This window comes from Parasteatoda tepidariorum, chromosome 2, assembly GCF_982258835.1.
Source record: "Parasteatoda tepidariorum strain Cologne lab strain chromosome 2, Ptep-v5.0, whole genome shotgun sequence".
Taxonomy (NCBI): domain Eukaryota; kingdom Metazoa; phylum Arthropoda; class Arachnida; order Araneae; family Theridiidae; genus Parasteatoda; species Parasteatoda tepidariorum.
In genome coordinates, this window is record NC_141756.1 from 69,972,488 (window position 1) to 69,990,800 (window position 18,313).

The 18,313-nt window shown below is 25.2% G+C and overlaps 1 protein-coding gene across 2 annotated transcripts in view; it reads left to right on the forward strand.

Annotated features, from left to right (window-relative positions):
- Nucleotides 1-565: 565 nt before the first annotated feature.
- Nucleotides 566-18,313, forward strand: part of LOC107452377 (uncharacterized) — a 200,515-nt gene continuing 182,767 nt past the window's right edge. For both annotated transcript variants that reach the window (XM_071177670.1, XM_087157493.1), the window contains exon 1: nt 566-1,309. In XM_071177670.1, coding sequence (XP_071033771.1) covers nt 957-1,309 — 353 coding nt within the window. In that variant the 5' untranslated portion in view covers nt 566-956. The remainder of the gene's footprint in view (nt 1,310-18,313) is intronic.

The following is an 18,313-nucleotide window of genomic DNA, read 5'->3' on the forward strand; positions in this document are numbered from 1 at the left end:
ATTCATCAATTAAAAATATCAAGTTAAATAATTAAATGCCTATTCCCCTTTAATACTTTTTTATTCATTAGTTTTTTCCATTTCGCGAGTTTTGTTATTTAGCATTCCGTGTCATTGAGTAGACCCGTCTTTGTTCGTTACGGTTGATCAAATTAATAAACTTTAAAATTCATTACTTAATACTTTACACTTTACAACATTTAACACTTTGGAAAACACTTTATGAAGTAATTTAATTCATTAAATTTACCATACATATGTAATTACACTATAATTAAACCACGCAATATTTCCGTTACCTTTCATCATTCATCGAAAACATCTCATTTATAAAACGCAAAACTTCTCATGTGTTTCTTTACAGTGATAATAATGGTAATTTAATCACTTACTTAAAAACCAACGTCAACTAATTCGCGTGACATATTTACGTGAATGGTTAAGTCAAGGAAAAAAAAAAGAAAGAAAGGAAGAAAGGAGTAGCGAGCGAAAAGTGAAGGAGTACAATTCCTCATCATCCTTCTCACCCCCGGTCGAAGAAGTCGGCGGGCCCGCGGCATCCATCGATAATGTATCGCGGCAGCATTGCACTCCAGCCACTACGTCACAAGCTCTGTCGACCACGGGTACAGTTAGGACCTTCATAAATCATTTGCACTAGAAACGTAGTCTGCAAAGACCGGGTGCTCCTCCAAACACAAGAGTACTATAAAGTGTGCATTAAAAACCAAGATACATGCTGGCCTAGCGAGTGCATATCGGATATTTTTCCCTTTTTTATTTTTTATTTATGAAAAAAAGTGCGGCAGTATGAAGAGCGATTAAATTGACCGGACGTACGGGACACAACTCTAGACAATTGGGTCATTCACTATGATACCGTTTCCCCGTGCAAAACCTGCAAGGCATAAAGTGTGTTTAGCAATCGGTAAAGTTTAGTTCACTTATATTACATAATGGGCAATGAAGCAAGCCAAGAAGGTGAAGCAGGGGCTGAGGCCCAGCGCCCTCCCCAGCTGGTATCTCAGCAGTCCATGCCGTTACCGGCACAGGCCTCTGAGCCCCCCAAAATTTCGATGGGCCGCAGAGGTAGTGCGGGTCCTCAACTGATGGGAAGACGACCCTCTGGGTCAGGCCCACCCCCGGTTGGCCCTTCTTTGAATGAAAAAAGGGGATCTATAGTTGAGATTCCGGTTGTAGAAATGCCGGACGTAGACATGACTAATTTAACTGAAGAGGAACAAAGGGTAATAAGGAGTGTTATGGCTAGAGCGAAATCCATAGAAGAAGAGCCAATTGCAATTCCTAAGTAAGTGCTCCTAATAATGTATTTTTTTTTGAAGATTAAAAATAGTATAAATATTTACACTTGAAAATAGAGAAATGTTAAGCTGTTTTCTTAATTAACAATCTTTTATATAGCATGAAATGTGTATTGAATTATGAGATAAATAATAGTGAAGTATATTTGAATAGTTATTCAAGTCCAACTTTGTTTCTTTTGAGATGAAAGGATTTAAGTCTAATGAGTGCTTTGTTTTTCTGTTTCATTTGAGATGAAAGGATTCAAGACTAATGAGTGCATTGTTTTTCTTATCTATTCTAATTTTTGGTGCTCACTGTTTGGCAGAAAAAATTAAAATATGATATATGAATTGCATGAACATGAAATTGAGTGTAACTCATTTTTTAAAACTACACTTGGACCTTCATTTAAATAAGGACTTCTTATTGATGTTGACCTGGAAAGAAGGAAAACAAAATATATGAATTTTAACATGCAATTTTTAAAAAAATAACAGTTATAATTAAAGCATGGTTTTTGATTCGAAAATAATAAAATAAGGTTGATTTCTAATGAAATACAAAATAATTTTAATTACGAATTTTTTTATGCATAACTATATTAAATAATGCATTGCGACTATAAGAATAGGGTTTGGAATTTAGTTTTTCAAGGAGCTTATTTAAAGAAAATATTTATTTTGAAAGTGGTTCCTCTACAAATTTAAAAATAAGTTGTTCTTTGGCTATTAACTATTGAAAATAATGAATATATCAATTGTTAGATTTGCAAACAAAAATAACAAAAATTTCAAACAAGTTGGGGCTTTATTAAAAATAATTGTTTTTAAAAATTATTTTCAGATGTTTCTGGATGTTCTAGAGGTGGTTAGTTTCCACTTTTAGAATGTATATGATATTCTTTTAAACTTTAATCTAGTTTTGCGGAATAATAGTAATGATTATAATATAACAGGGAGGATTTTTGTAAAGTATAAACTAAGAGAAGAAATGATAAAGTTTTAAAAAATAGCTAATTCGAAGTTATCTTGATTTATTGTATATTTTATTAAAAAGAAATGCTTAGTCTGTCACTAAATCACTGTTTTTAGTAATATATAGGATGTAGCAAAAATAAATTTTTTGATTGTTATTACTATTACACATATTTGAAATGAAATATGTATATGAAAAATACTAAACATTTTTCAAAAAATATCATAAGTGTTCAGCTATTATATTCTTTTTATATATTCTTTTATTCATTTATATATTCTTTATTCACTTATATGATCTTTATTCATACATATGTACATATATTCCCTAAAATTAGTATATTTTCTTAAACATACAGCATGTTAATTTAGATATCTTGCTTCTCTTATATATATATAGTTAAAACTCACTCTTTTAATAAATAATCTATTTAAATTGTTTTCGTATACATTAAAGTTTTTATGAAGATTTTATAAATTAGAAAAATACACAAATTTATGTACATCTATAAATTTAAACAGAAGCTAATTCAAAATTATATAAATATTATTGGACTTATATAAATCTATTTAAGATATTATGTTTATTGGATATATAAAAATCTAAATTGGATTTATAAAAATCTATACGTTGCCAGATCTATTTTTCAAAGATTGTTTGAAGTAATTGCTTCATAAAATTTAAGGAACTATTAAATTTATGTTTTATTATTTATGTCTATAAATTTTAAAAAGATATTTCACAATATAGTATTAAATTATTAGATTGGTGAAAATTCAAAAAAAAAGTAAAATTTTTTTTAGTGTTTATAGTTTTATTAGTTGTTCAAAATAAAAAGACGAAAGAAGATCGCTGAATTTGTTTTGTATTTCAAGAAAATGTACTATTTTTGAAATAAATATTAAATTTTTTTGCGAATTAATTTCTTAGAAAGATTTTCGGAGCTATAAACATGCTTTAGATAATATAAACAAGAAAACATTTATGTTTCTTATTAATTATATCTACATCTAAAGGACATGACTCATTCACATTAACTTTATGTTATTGAATAAATAAAAAAAATATATTTTATTATTTTAGTAAATATTATGTATCTATTTATTTACCTAACGTTTATCATAGCTAAAAAAAATTTTCTGAAAATTTAATGAAAACTGGAAAACTATTTTCTGTTTGAAACTTTAATGGAATTGAGTTAATTTTTTGATCTTTGTGGTTTATAAAGGCTTATTATAATTTAATCATGCTACTTTTTATGTTATAAAGTTATGAGCATGAGTTTCTTTTAAACAACCCTGGATAAATAAGGAAATAATTAAAAAAATAAAGTCTTTAAAATTTTTTCCTAAAATACGTAGTATTTGTTTGGGGAAAAAATATTCTATGGTATAAATATTTTTTTCATGGCTGAACTTCTTAAGTTTAAAGGAACAGTAGAATTGTTAGATGATCATTAAAGTTTTCAATAAAAACTAATAATTAATATTTGAAATTTCTTAACAATTTAAGATTTAAAAAAGACGAAAATAATTCAGATGTTTAAATTCAGTATAAGATAAATAAAAAAATAAAAATAGGCAGTTTAAAATATTAATGAATATTTTTTTCAACATAGATAAATTTATTCAATTTTTTTAAGATCCTCAGGAATTACTAACAAATATATTAAATACAATATCTAATTTTTCTCAAAACAAACAGTTAATAAAAAAGCAATTGGGAGAAATAAAAGTAAAATTGATACATTCTAATCTATATGAAATATAATGAAGAAAAACTTAATATACTTTAAATAAAATTTAGAGCGTGTTATTTGTCTAAGTATAGAAAATTAGAAGATATGATTGGCTTTAAAAATTTAATTTTTAATCAGCTCTTTTACCTGCATAATCTAATTTTAAATATTTTCTTGCTTCATTCTGAATTTTTTTTTCTGCATGATAAATAATATATTTTAATTATTCCTTTACAAACATATTTCTTAAAATTTCTATTTTTATTTGATATAATATTTCCCCTTTTTTTTCCGTTTGGTATTGAATATGAGCTAATTATGAAATAAGATAATAACTATCAAATCTTAAAAAATATCATTCTACTTTATACTGACTTTTACAGTACTTAACTTATTTTTTCTAAGTAAAATTTTTTAAGAACACGAGCAGTTATAATATTAAGAATAATTAAAACTATTTTAGTTTGCTAATGTGATAGAATTATAAACTTCAAAGATGAAGAGATAATCCCATATTTTTCACTATAGCTGAGTGTTTTTGTTGTTTAAAGATAACTAGTTTTTTTTTTGTCACATACACTGCAATGATGTATGGCTTCCTATGGAAGTGAGTGAGTATTGTTTTGTCGTTTCTCTACAAAGACTTGTAATGCTTATTCAGAGGGAAAGCTCTTGTTGGATATAATTATTACAATTTTATCAGATGCGGTTAATTAGTAGATAATTACAATATGGTAGATAATTAAAATTTTTATCAGATGTGGTTATCCTTTCATATTTTGTGGTTTTCGATTTTTATTCGTTTCAATTTAAAAAAAAATATTTTTGTAAGATTTAAAATACTTACTTAAAATATTCAAACTCTTAGAAATATTATTTCAATTTAATGTAGCAATAAATGTTTAACTATACTTGTTTCTAAGAAAACGCTTGCATTTTAATAAATATTTCATATTGCATTTGAGTGCCTGTAAAAATTTTAATTGAAAAGCACCTTCAATCAAAAATTTATTCGCTGCATATTTTCTGATTAATAAGCAACTTTAAATAATGCATATTTATTCTGCATGCATTGTAAAGATAATTAATTCTTGCATTAAATAATGGTTTTATAAGTAGTAAGAGTGTATCAATTTACGAGAATGATGGTTTTGAAAAAAAGTTTCTCATTACAAAATATTAATCTGTGTTTTATTCAAATGATATTTTCGCAAAATCGTGATTTTAATAACCAATCTTACATTTTTATCTCTTGAAAAAGGAAAGGTTCAATGAAGCAAATTATGCATTTTTTATTCGCTATTTTCAAGAGCTTTATTCTCTTTTGTATTTTATAGTTGTTTCAGGATTCTACGTTACTCAATTGATTCAGGACATTGATCTCATTTAAAAGCTATGTTTATAAAAAAGGTTGTTTTGAAATGAAATTCTAATTAACCAACCAAGTTCTATTCAAATGTCATTTTTCAGAAATTATTATGCTCTAAACAGAAAGTAATTATAATTCATCTGAAAAAAAGAAAAAAATGAAATTAAAATTTTTAAGTAATTTATGCAGAAATATATTGATGATATTTTAAAAGAATGAATAATCGATTTTTAAAATGCAAGGAAAATTTGAGTTCAAAAGCATACTTTTTAAAGCAAAAATGATGTTTGAAAAAAATTGGTTTATAGTGTCATAAAATCCTTGGTTTTTACTAATTGTATATTTTTAATATTTGTAGCTACTTCACAAAATAATTTTACTCAAACGAAAACGAGTGTGTAGTATAAAGAATATTTGAATAACGTGTTTTATAAAGAGCACGTGTGACGTTATTTGAAATTTAAGCCATGCAAATGAAAAAGTTAGCATTAAAGAAAATAAAGTCATGTTAAATGTTAATGCTTAATTTAAATATGTATATTCTATATGTTTCTTGAAATTAGCTATTAACATTTAATGTGATTGTATTTCAATTAGTGTTAATCTGAAAAATGTAAATTTTTTATAATGAGTACTCTTTCCGACATAAATAATTAGATTTATTTGATAGTAGGCTAACAACGTTTTAATGTAAATAACTATATTGTAATCAGCTTAAAAACATCTCTTTAAAATCTGCTTTTATTATAAAGTATTGATTTTATTCAAAATCCTTAAAATCTATAAAACATGTTATCCTAAAACTGCTTTATTTTGAAAGGAAAAAAAAAGAAGTTTCTGTATTAAAAAATAATTCGAAATTTAAATGCATGTTTAGCTAATGTATCAAATATTACTTTTAAAGGAGTAGAGTACTAATATTTTATATAATTTTTTTAAAGTATAGCTATAAATGGCAGCATTATATATATATTGTTAAATTATTTAAAAAGTAGCATACTCTTAATGTTGTTTTATATAACTTAAATTTTTAAAACTAGAAAAGATAACGTTAAAACTTAAAAGTTATGTTTGGAATAGATAATTTATTTTTAGAATTTCAAATAATATTTGCTATTAACCACAGTCATGAGTTATCTACTTGAAGTAAAATAATAATATTTAAGCAATGAAGTCCAAAATCTTATTTGTTGCGTGGAACATATTTAACTATTGAAAATAACTTAAATATTTAAAGTGATAATATATATATATATATATATATATATATATATATATATATATATATATATATATATATATATATATATATATATATATATATATATATATATATATATATATATATATATATATATATATATATATATATATATATATATATATATATATATATATATATATATATATATATATATATATATATATATATATATATATATATATATATATATATATATACACACAACAGTGTAAGACTCATTTTAATTTCAGCAAGAACCTTTATCACAAAGCTGTAAAAGGTTTAAAAATAATTACAAAAAAAAAGAAAGAAAACCTTGCATGCTTAAAGCAATGTTACATTTAACTATGCTAGTTTATGTTGTATAAAGTTCGCACTAAACTTTTTTATTATCTTGAAACTGAATCTGACTTAATTTTTTTTTATCGAAAATGAATAATCATTCTCAAGTCAAGAGTAGAAAAAACGTTCTCAAACCAAGTATAAATTCACTTTCTCAAGGCTTATTTTAGATTTTATGACCATCACTGAAATAAATCATATTTATGCTGGCTATTATACACTTTCTTTAACATTTTAGAAGTGAATATTGGCCTGATCATTAAATTTGCAACCCCCCAAAAAATGCTGCTTTTGAGAACCTGGAAAAAGCTAGAATGAAGAAAATGGTCATATTAAGCTTTACAGTAATAGTTAAAGAAGGAAATTTTTTTGTTAAGTTTTTATGTACCTTTATTCAATCTTTAAGGAAACTTGTCATACTAATATTAAAAAAACTATTAATGAATCAACCTTTCTTTGCCAACGAAAAAAATTTGAATATAGAATGTTTGGCATAATATTGCCTGCTATATGGGTTACTTTAAAAAATATTTTTATTAAATATCTTACATAGTATTCAATTCAGAGAATTTCTTCAACTTTTTTCTACTTACAATTATTTTACAAGACTTTTGTCATTACTAGCAATTACTTTAAGATTATTTATTTTTAATTGGCTAATTTCAAGAGCTTAAAGTTTGTTTTTTTACGTTGTTAGCTTTCTAATCTATATCACAATCGAGTGGCAATTTTGTAAAGAGAGAAATGTATCGTTAAGTTTTACGAATGAACTTTAACAATCAATGTGGATCATTAAGCAGCATAAAAGCAACATTTTCTTACATCAATGTCCAGTTAATGCCGATCTCAGGTCTCTTTTGATGTTTGACGGTAAATCGAACCAGTCTGCTTCATTTGCTCGCTTTGTATTTCACCGAAAAAAAACTTTTTTTCCCCAGTTATACTCGTAACTCGGCGTTTGATAAGCGACATAAGACCATTATCTGCTTTCTGGGCACCATTAGCTGAGCTTGTCTTTCTGCTCTTATTCGGTGTCGTTAAATTCGCTGATTAAGCTGCCGGGAAACACCGTTTGCGGTCCTCATAGACGTAGGAAATGTCGGTGGTTAAAATTTTGTCCGTCCTTATAAAAGGGCTTTTAAAATGTTTTAGTTGGTACGGAAACGTTATTTTGAGTAGGAATTATGTAGATTTTCAGAAACTGTTTTGAGTACTGTTAAGATAACTTTGGTTGACATATTGCGCTAAAAGGTTTGAAGAATAAATGTAATTCCAATAAAAGAATAGAAGTAATTTGAATAGGAGAACAGAAATAGTAATTTGAGTTTATGAATGTACTTTAAGTGACTTTACTCGGCGTATCCAAAAGATTTTAAAAAAATAAAAAATTGTGTTTAAGAATTGTAATACACTGCATTTTTAATTTTTATTGTTTTGAAAAAAATGAGGTAAAACTATATATTTTTTATTTTTTTAATGATTCAGGGTAAGAATTGGAAGGTAAATATTAGAATGGTTGTCATAAAACATTAATGTAAATATTTTTTTTTTCATTTGAAATTATTTTGGTTGTCACTCATTGAGTCGGTAGTTAAAACTAGTATTTATTTGCATGTTTAATTTCAAATTTGCAGCCTCATTTATATTTAAATTTTAGGTTTTTTAGTTGAAATTTGAATTGTTACCTATACTTAATTATCACCTATATTTAATTTCATATAAAACTTATTGACTTATTTAACAGTATAATAACTCTAAGCCTTTCACATTTTAAAAAGGAAGAAAAATTAAATGTAATTGTAAGATATAGTGAAAAAAATATTGGGTATTATTCATGAGAATAACAAAGCTAGCAGGATTGAAGATTTGTTCTATACTAAGTTCTATAATATCTATAATTTTCTATATAAGTCCTATAATTTGTTCTATAATTTCATATTTGTTCTATACTAAGACGCCAGGTAAATGACGAAGTTACCTAGATTTTCACTAAATTTTATAATATATTAACAACTATTAGAGCTCAATTATATTAAGTTATATTATTCATTTGACAATTATAACAATTTTACTCGTGTTTGTCATAGAAACGCATGCAACTTTTATGTATTAAGATTTTTTTTTGTGTTGCTTCATTCAAGTTTTATGTATTGTTATTATATATATATATATATATAAATATATATATATATATATATATATATATATATATATATATATATATATATATATATATATATATATATATATATATATATATATATATATATATATATATATATATATATATATATATATATATATATATAAACAATAGGATTACTTTGAACTGGTTAAATTTTTATATAAGTATTAATAAATGATTTTAGATTGTAAAACTATAAATACTTTTATTTTTTTAAAAAAAAATTCACTTTTAAATGTTAATTTCCTCGTGATTTTTAGTTTAAATTAAAGAAAAAAAGCTTTCAAGTTGTTTATCGATTAATAATTTTTGTCAGCTTACTTTATTTGAAAAAAAATATGAGCAGAGATTGCTTTTCAGCATGTCTTTTATAATTTCTATATACTACAATTTTTTCTCTTAGTTTGTTAATGAAGTAGAATTACTTTTTGAAATATACACATAAAAACATAAAATATCATAAGAGGGTAATTTGAAAATTGTTGAGGATAAAGTTTTATATATATATATATATATATATATATATATATATATATATATATATATATATATATATATATATATATATATATATATATATATATATATATATATATATATATATATATAATTAAACAAATATAAAATAATTTTATTACCGAAGTGAATTTAAAGCGTCGTATTAAGACGCTAAGCCTTTTAGTTATATTTGTTTGCTTTCTTGCGTCAATACTCCAAATGCGGTAAAGAAACATTTACAGAAATCAGTCTGAAGGTCGCAGTAAAGTTCTGAGATAAGCCAGATTAAAAAATTTCCACTGAAAATCCTTAACTAATAAAGAACATCTCCAAAGAATCTCTTAAAATCCCTCAGGATGACTTGAAGAGAAAAATCTCCAAAGGAACTTCTGCTAAGATTTCGAAAGTCAGGACATATTTTTTTTTCTATGTTTGGTATTAGCAAATTAGGAGTAAAGAATATGGAAATAAGTTGAATTAGGGATTTGGTTAATTAAGGAAATTAGTCTTTTAAATGGGAATTATTAAAAATTTAATTTTATTTCCGTCTCAAAGTTTGTTTTGATAAATAAATAATATTACCTTTATTATGATAACTTATATGAAAAATTTAAATTAATTTTTAAAATAATTCATTATAAATGATATAGCATTTTAATCGTGAAAATTTCGAAAATGGTTAAAATTTTTTTTTATAATTGTTCAACTATTAAAAATAATTAATTATAACTATATTTTCACACTTGTTAAAATATTAAAAATGATTAAGTATTGAAAGTTTTGAAAATAATTAATAATTGACTTTTTACAAAGAGCAAATAATTAAAGATATTAAAGCTAATTAATAAAATTATTAAAAATGTACAATTCTATAAATTATTTAAAAAATACTTAATAAAGTTAATAGAATGACTATTAACTAAAATTATTATTAAATAAGTTGTATAAATATTTTTTCTCGATTTTCTAGATCAAAATATTAGTCGATTTGATTTAAAAAATATAGATTACGACATTAAATTTGCATTTTTTAAAAGGCTATGAAACTTGCTTTTTGTGTTTTTTGTATTCAATATTACCTTTAAAAATGCTTAAATATATTAAAAAAAGAGTATCCAAAAATAATCTTTGATTTTAAACTTCTGTTTTAATTTAATACAATATGTATTGATGTATATATAAAACAGAAGTTTAAGATTATTATATAAGCTAGTAAACCATTTCTTCAGTATTTTTTTAACTGTGCATATGTTTCAAGCAAAGTTCAATCTTGATTCTCACAAAATAAACTGTTTATAATATTATTGTTTTAAAAAATAAAATACTGTTCAATTCTTGCACAGGTTTAGAATTCTTGTCATAAACAAATTCCGAAAAGTTTTTGGGAGTTTTTAATTAATATTTAAGCTGTAAGTTCATCACTGAGGAAAGTGGTACTGAAACAGTACAAATATATATGATTGCCGGAATAAACAGATTAGTTAAAATTAAATAATGAGAAATATTTATATAAAAATAAACCTAGTTTCGTTGGTTTAATACACGTCATCATCGCCTGCAGTCGGACGGATTTAAATGGCGTTTTTGTTTCTTAATTAATTAAATATTAATTTCTGAAATCCAATGATTAAATTTTGAAACTACGCTATTTCAATACCAAGTAATTTGCAATGTGAAAAACAGTGATTTTAAAGAGGATAATATGATGTTTTTATTAAATATAAAGTAAATAATAAAAATTACAAAGAAATGAGCACGAAATACAATTAGCACGAAAAGAAACAAACGTTTATTTTATGTATATAAAAAATATGCGTCAATTTCGAATTTAAAAAAGTTACAATAATTCCACTACTTTGGAATAATTACATTCCCATAAGCGATAATATTAAAAAATGAGGAACATTTGCGAAAACAGAGTAATTAAAATGCTCACAAAAAACTGAGAGCGGAGTCTTATGTTTTTATGGCGTTTACATAATTTGATCATTTATCAAATTAATAGCTTAGAGTGGCATGTTTAACGACCTTACGCGCGGAACGTTAGGAAAGTGAAATATTTCTTAAGAAATATGAAATTTTAGAAAGCAACCATTTGAAAATGCTTTCATACCGTGGTATTTATGTGTTTAATTTCTAATAATGACTGTGCCAAAAATATGCGTAAATTAAATTTAACCCAATTATTAACTTAAATTTTCGATCGTATAATATATAATAGAGATTAATTACTCTCCGATTTAAAATGAATTTTAATATCTATTTTAAAACAAAAGTTGAGATATGGGTAATAAGAATGAAAGGTGTATATTTTAAAATGTTTTAATTTAATTATTTTTACGCAAATAATTAGAAGATTGCACTGGAAAAATATAAGAATAAGTCATTTAATGTTTGCGTTTCATAACTCGTAATAAAACATTTAAGCTGTTTCATGCTTCATAAATAAATACAGATTTTTATTAGAGAGCGGTTTATAAATCACTATATAACATCGAGGACAATATGTCATATTTCACTAAATTGAATTATTAATGAACAGTGCGGCAAAAAGAGAAAAAAATATTACTTTAAATTACTTTTGATCTAATGATCGGATCTTCACGTTCTAGGATTCAATCTTAATGGTTCGAGAAGGAGACCCCAAATATGCTAATTAATTTGTGCCGACGATATTTTAAGTTAGGAAATCAAACATAAAAGCAAACTTTCTCTAAATAAACATACCTTTTTCAGCGGATTCGGGTTAAAGAACTCCAAAACATAGCGGGTAATCGCAATCTGGGAAATAAATTCCCAATAGTTTGGTCAAAAGAGCGATCCAAGGTTTGGAACCCTTAATGTTAATTTTACGTTAAAAAAATTTAACGCATATGGTCTTAGAATTTGAGTTTATTAAAAGTAACAAATCCGCAATCAAAATAAGACTTGTGTTAAAATAGGCATATAACGTAAGAAACGTGCCATTAATTGCTAACAAGTTTACTTAGAATACATTCTGAAATAATGTATATTTCAGGCAAAAATCTGATACTCAAATTAAAGAAAAATGTGATTGAGAAAAAATAAAATTCATTTTATTGTATTTAACTTCTAACAAAAAAATACCGTATGATATTAAGCATATTTAAAATTTATAGAAAATATAGTAGTAAAAAAAAAGAAAAGAAAAAAAATTGTTTGCGGGTATCAAAGCGATTCAATATTATAAGTAAAATATAATTCGAATAAAAAATTTATAGTTTTCGTAATTTCTATCTATGCTTATATTAAAATTTCTGTAAATATCTCTGGAATCGAAATAATATTTATCATTCAAATAAAAAAATAATTTTAGTAGTTCCTTTTTTTTAAAGAAGGTTTACTTGCGTAAATCTTCAAAATACACTACCAATAAGTATTTGGACATCCATTCTTGTTAGCGTAGGTGAAAGATTTTGCCTGAGGACTCTATCTGAGTGGTTGGAATTTTTGTCTGGTTTTTCTAGTTCATGGTAAGCTTAGTATTGACATACTGAAGCTTAACCATTTTCATATTTTTTTCTTCTGAATTACATCTAATTTTCATTTTACATCTATCCAATTTACATCTAATTTTCATTAAGCATCAAATACTTTTTATTAACGTGTTTCAGTTTCTTGAAAACCGAAAAACAACAATAGATTTTATTTTATTCAAAATGTTTTAAAATTATTTAACGATGAAAGAAATGATGATAAGTATGAAATGCAAACTTAGAGAGTCTAATGTAAATCAAAACTTTTCCCAATAAGATTTCCTCTCTTTTTCTTTTCGATATTATTTTTCTGTTTCTTTTTAAAAAATTATTCTGAATTTTTTCCTGCTACTTTAAACTAAAAGAAAGGAAAAATACTCTCTCATCAAATCTTAGAGTCATCAAATTCAGAAAAGCCTCCAACTCATTTCATCATGAGCTTTTGAATAAAAAATAAATCGAAAGCAAAAATTTCACTTGTTCCTTTGTTTTGAAAAACTTTCCACTGAAAATTGATTCCATCGCGTATCACGACTCCTATATCTTACTCTGGCCAGTTGAAAAGTTCGTTCGTTTTTCCTGTATCTAGTAGCCCCTTCCCCTTTTTTCCTATCCTCAATCGATGGAATCTTTCAGCGGTTGCGAGTATACGAAAACACTCTTCTTTGATCTGAAAAGGGCTAGTTTTCTGGCACAGTGCCAGCATTGGTCCTGTGAGTGTTTGGGGGCTCGCCTGCAGACTACAGCGCCCTCTTTTTCTAACTGGGTGGTCTGTTGTAAAAGTTCGTCGCAGTACTGCTATTTTTAGGAATTTAAAGGAATTAGACTTTTCTGCCTTTAATTCAGATATATGGCCAGTGGGAAGAATCATTAGGCTAGCGTAAACAATTTGTTCGTTCTTATATTTCTTTTTAAGGATTTAAGTAGAATTACTGCTTCAAAATAGATTTTATGTTTTGAACAATTAAAAGAAATTTTTTATTTAAAATACCAAATTTGTCCTAATCTGTAATGAATTGCATTTATGTGTAAGCAATTAATAATGAACTAATTCGAAATATGGGAAGTGTTTTATTTATTAAAATTAGAATTAAAGTGACCCATTTGACTGTAATTAGTAAAACCACTATGGGGGGAAATATTTTTTTGAAAGGGGGAATTGACTATTTTAAAATAGAAAAAAAAATATATTGACTTCATATGGCTGCAAAGTGTTTAGTTTTTAAACAGATAATATATTAATTATTCCTTAAAGGAACAATATAAACTTGTCTAAGCCTTTAACTGACTAAAGTGTAAGCATAATGTTTTGAATTTTAAAAAACTTTTGTTTATATAATTTTATAATTATATCAGGTTTACAACCTCCTTCATGGAAAAAATAAGTAAATATTTCTAATTGTTTAAAAATGACTTACATCCTTAATTTTTAATAAATCCTTGCATTTAATTTCCTTAAACATATTTCGATTAAAAAATTCTTTAAGAAAAATTGACAAATTTAAAAAAACTTTTATCTTTTTGCCCTCCGAATGTTATAATGTCGGTTTCATTCGAAGTTAAAACATTTATTATGTAACAATGTATTATGCAGCTATGCTGCTTAGAAAGTAGGGGTTACAATTAAGTTTTCAAATTCAAGAAATGTTTATGGAATAATTTTGCATAAATCGTGTATGTTAAGTCATAAAATGTTCCTATAAGATGTGCTACAAATTTAGTTTTTAATGTCCCACCAAATTATTTTTTATAGATTCACGGTTTGAAACTGCCTCTCTGTTAATAGTTTAAAATGTTATCACTATAGAAAGCTAGATGTAGAAGGTTAGACTTATGTTAGAAAATAAAATTTAAATTGACTTATCAGAAAATTTAATTCTTAATAAATAATGTGATTATTCTTTTGTTGTTAAACGTTCTATTTGGCTGTTAAAGGAATAAAGGGAAATTTCTCTAAGTTTGATCTAATGCTTAATCATTTATGTTAATAATTTATGAACAATTTGAGATAATAATTACTATATATATTATCCCAAACTATTTTTACTATTTAATTTAAAGGTTAATTGAAATGAACTATAAGGAAACACATAAAGATTTTTTTCAAAATTATTTTTTCTCAGGCTAATAATTTTTTTTAAAAAAAAGAATGTTTCTCTTATTATACGTATCTGTAACTTACAATGTTTTTCAAAGCTTAGTAACTCTAAGCTGTATTGAATAAAAGCTTTCTCATACTGGATATGTAGTTAGTAAGAAGATTAGTTATATGCCTAAGTTATATTATCATAACTATTTCGCATTATTTAATTTGAAGGTTAGTTGAAGTAAATTTTAAAGAAGCACTTAAAGATTAATTTCCAAATTCTTTGGATAATGATTTTTAACCTAGAATGTTTTTTTATGTATATAATAGTAACTTACAATTTTCTCAAAACTTAGTAACTATAAGCTTCATTGGTCAAAAGCTTTCTCATACTGGCTGTGTAGTTAATAAGAAAGATTAGTTATATATATTATCCTAACTATTTCGTATTATTTAATTTAAAGCTTAATTGAAGTCAACTATAACAGAGCACTTAAAGATTATTTTCTAAATTATTTTTCTCAGGCTAATAGTTTTATGTTTAGAAAAAAAAAGCTTATCTTGCAACCTTTTCAATAACTTCTTTCCCTGATTCCTTCTTAATATGACGCTGAAAGGAAAAATCTGAACATTTCAGGATTGAATTCCTTTGGGGGAGGGATCGATTTCAAGCAGGAAGAGGGGGTCAGGCAAGAATAGTGATCTTTTTCTGTTCTTATTCCCCCAAGAGCATCAAAGAGATGGTTCGTTATCTTCAGAGCTGCAAGATTGATGCCATCTATTCTTTCCCTTCTCCATCCGTTGCTACAAGGGGCATAAAAAGTAGTTTATCTAATTTTCTGTAATAAAAGATGAAAGTGGAAGAAATCTGTTTGAAGTAAGAATTGATTTAATAATTGAAGTTGACTCTTTGATCTGGCTGTTTTTATTTTACAATACTGTCTATCATATGTTAGAAAATTTTAAGCGCATTTATTAATACTGTGTCTGAGCTGTTTAAAAAATTCTAAATTCCAATTCAATTTTGTTAGAAAGTTTCGAAATTATTTTATTATAATATATGCTTCAGCATGTACCTAAAATTAAATAATTAAAAGTTTTTAAACGTAAGTAACGAAAGCAAGCTAGTAAGCAAAGGCAATTCAATAAGTTTCCTTGCTTTTTCTCTTTTTTACTTTCGATTTTTTTCACCACATTTTTTGCATTGAGAAGAAAGTGTTTCATCTACTTCAGTATATAGGCTGTAATAAATGTTTAATTGCATGATAAGTATGCTTCAGTGAAACTGTTTTTTTATTATAAAAATCTGCATTGAAATGAAATGTTTTTCCAAAACATCATTTTATATTTATATTTATTACCTATTGATAAACATTCCGGAACTTTAAATTGTCTTCTTGTTAGCTATAAGCTATTGGAGAACCAATAGTAGTAAAGGCTGGAGTGAGCAAAATAATTCAAATAATTCTAAGGATTCTAGTAATTATAAGAATTTGAACAAAAAATCTGCATTTTAAGTGCATTTTAGTAATTCAAATTGTTTTAATACTTATTTCAAAAAAATTGCTCAAAATATCATTCCATCTTTGATTTTATATTTATTATAGTTTTAGTTATATTTGTTTCATATAGATAGGCCTTCAAAAATTAAAAACTGTCCTAGTTATAATCTTTGGAAAACCATGAGTGGCATATGTTGGTGATGACAAATAATTTGAATTTTGCTGCATTGATTTTAAGCAATATTGACATTGTTTACTTGTTACTAGCACCTGGGTAGCAGTCTACGTTTCATAATTGCTATCGTATTTTGAAAGATTATGGTCAAAGCACTCAATGAGTACCTTTTGCACCCTTGAATAACTTGCATTAAGAACAACAATCAGTATATCTTTCTTAAAAACAAAATTTCCATAAAAACTGGTTTGAGTAAGGAAAAAAGATACCAAGATTTTTAAAATATTCAAATAAAATTTGCATATAGATTTGAAAAAATGCTTAATGGCATTAGCATTACTTTGTCTTTCATAGTCATGAAAAAGAATAGGTATTGACTTTGCCAACAATAATAATGCACACATTCAAGTTTTAGATGTCTTTCTGTAAGTATAGTTGGCAAATTGCTTTGGGTCAACTTGCATTTTTTTGCATTGCTTTTCCAATGTACAGGTACTTCCATTAATATTGAAAGCTTTGATTATGATCTGTTAAAAATTTCCTAAACAAAGTTTGACGCAAAATTGTCAGGGGATACGACTGTGAGGAAAAAAGTTTCGAATTCTTAAAACCAAAAAAAAAGCTCGTATTTTTGTTTAGCCTATATATTTAGTGTATAATTATGCTTTACACAGTGAACAAGGGTAAATTGTACTTGTACAAGGGTAAATTGTACATGGTAGACGTCATTACTCAAAATCTAGTGATAAATGGATTGTGCAGTATTATACAATTTATTTATTGTGTTGTACACTTATTAATTTGTATATTAAAATGTAAATATTTTCCGGGTATGTTATACAGGAATCTAAAAAAATGTGAAATTTTATTTATCTATTTATTGATAGTAGGTTTAATTTTTCCTAACACCCTTTATTTCAAAACACATAAACGGATCAATAATGGCAACTGGTTAAACAAAAAGTGATGCTTCTTTCAACACAATCTGTTCTATTGACACTACAAAAGATTATCTGCTTTCATTCATTCTTTTTTCGGCCAAAAAGTTTCGTAAAAGGTATAACCGTTTTTTGAAGAGAAATCACACAACTAACATAAAAAAAGAAATTCAAAAATTTTTAAAGGTGTGAAAAGCAGCTGAAAAAAATTATAGAAATTGCATTGTTAAGGATTATATAATATTTTTTATGACATTTTAGTTTTATTCTAAATATTGTTTTTTTCCATTCGGTTTCAAATAAGATGGAAATTTACACATGATGATTTATGAATGTAGGTTATTCAGTATAATATTGTTTTTAAATACCGAAAATTAAGTTTATGGAAGATTGTATTTTAAATACAAAGTGCTTTGAAAATAATTCATTTGCTTTATTTCAAAAGAATAAACACTGAAGA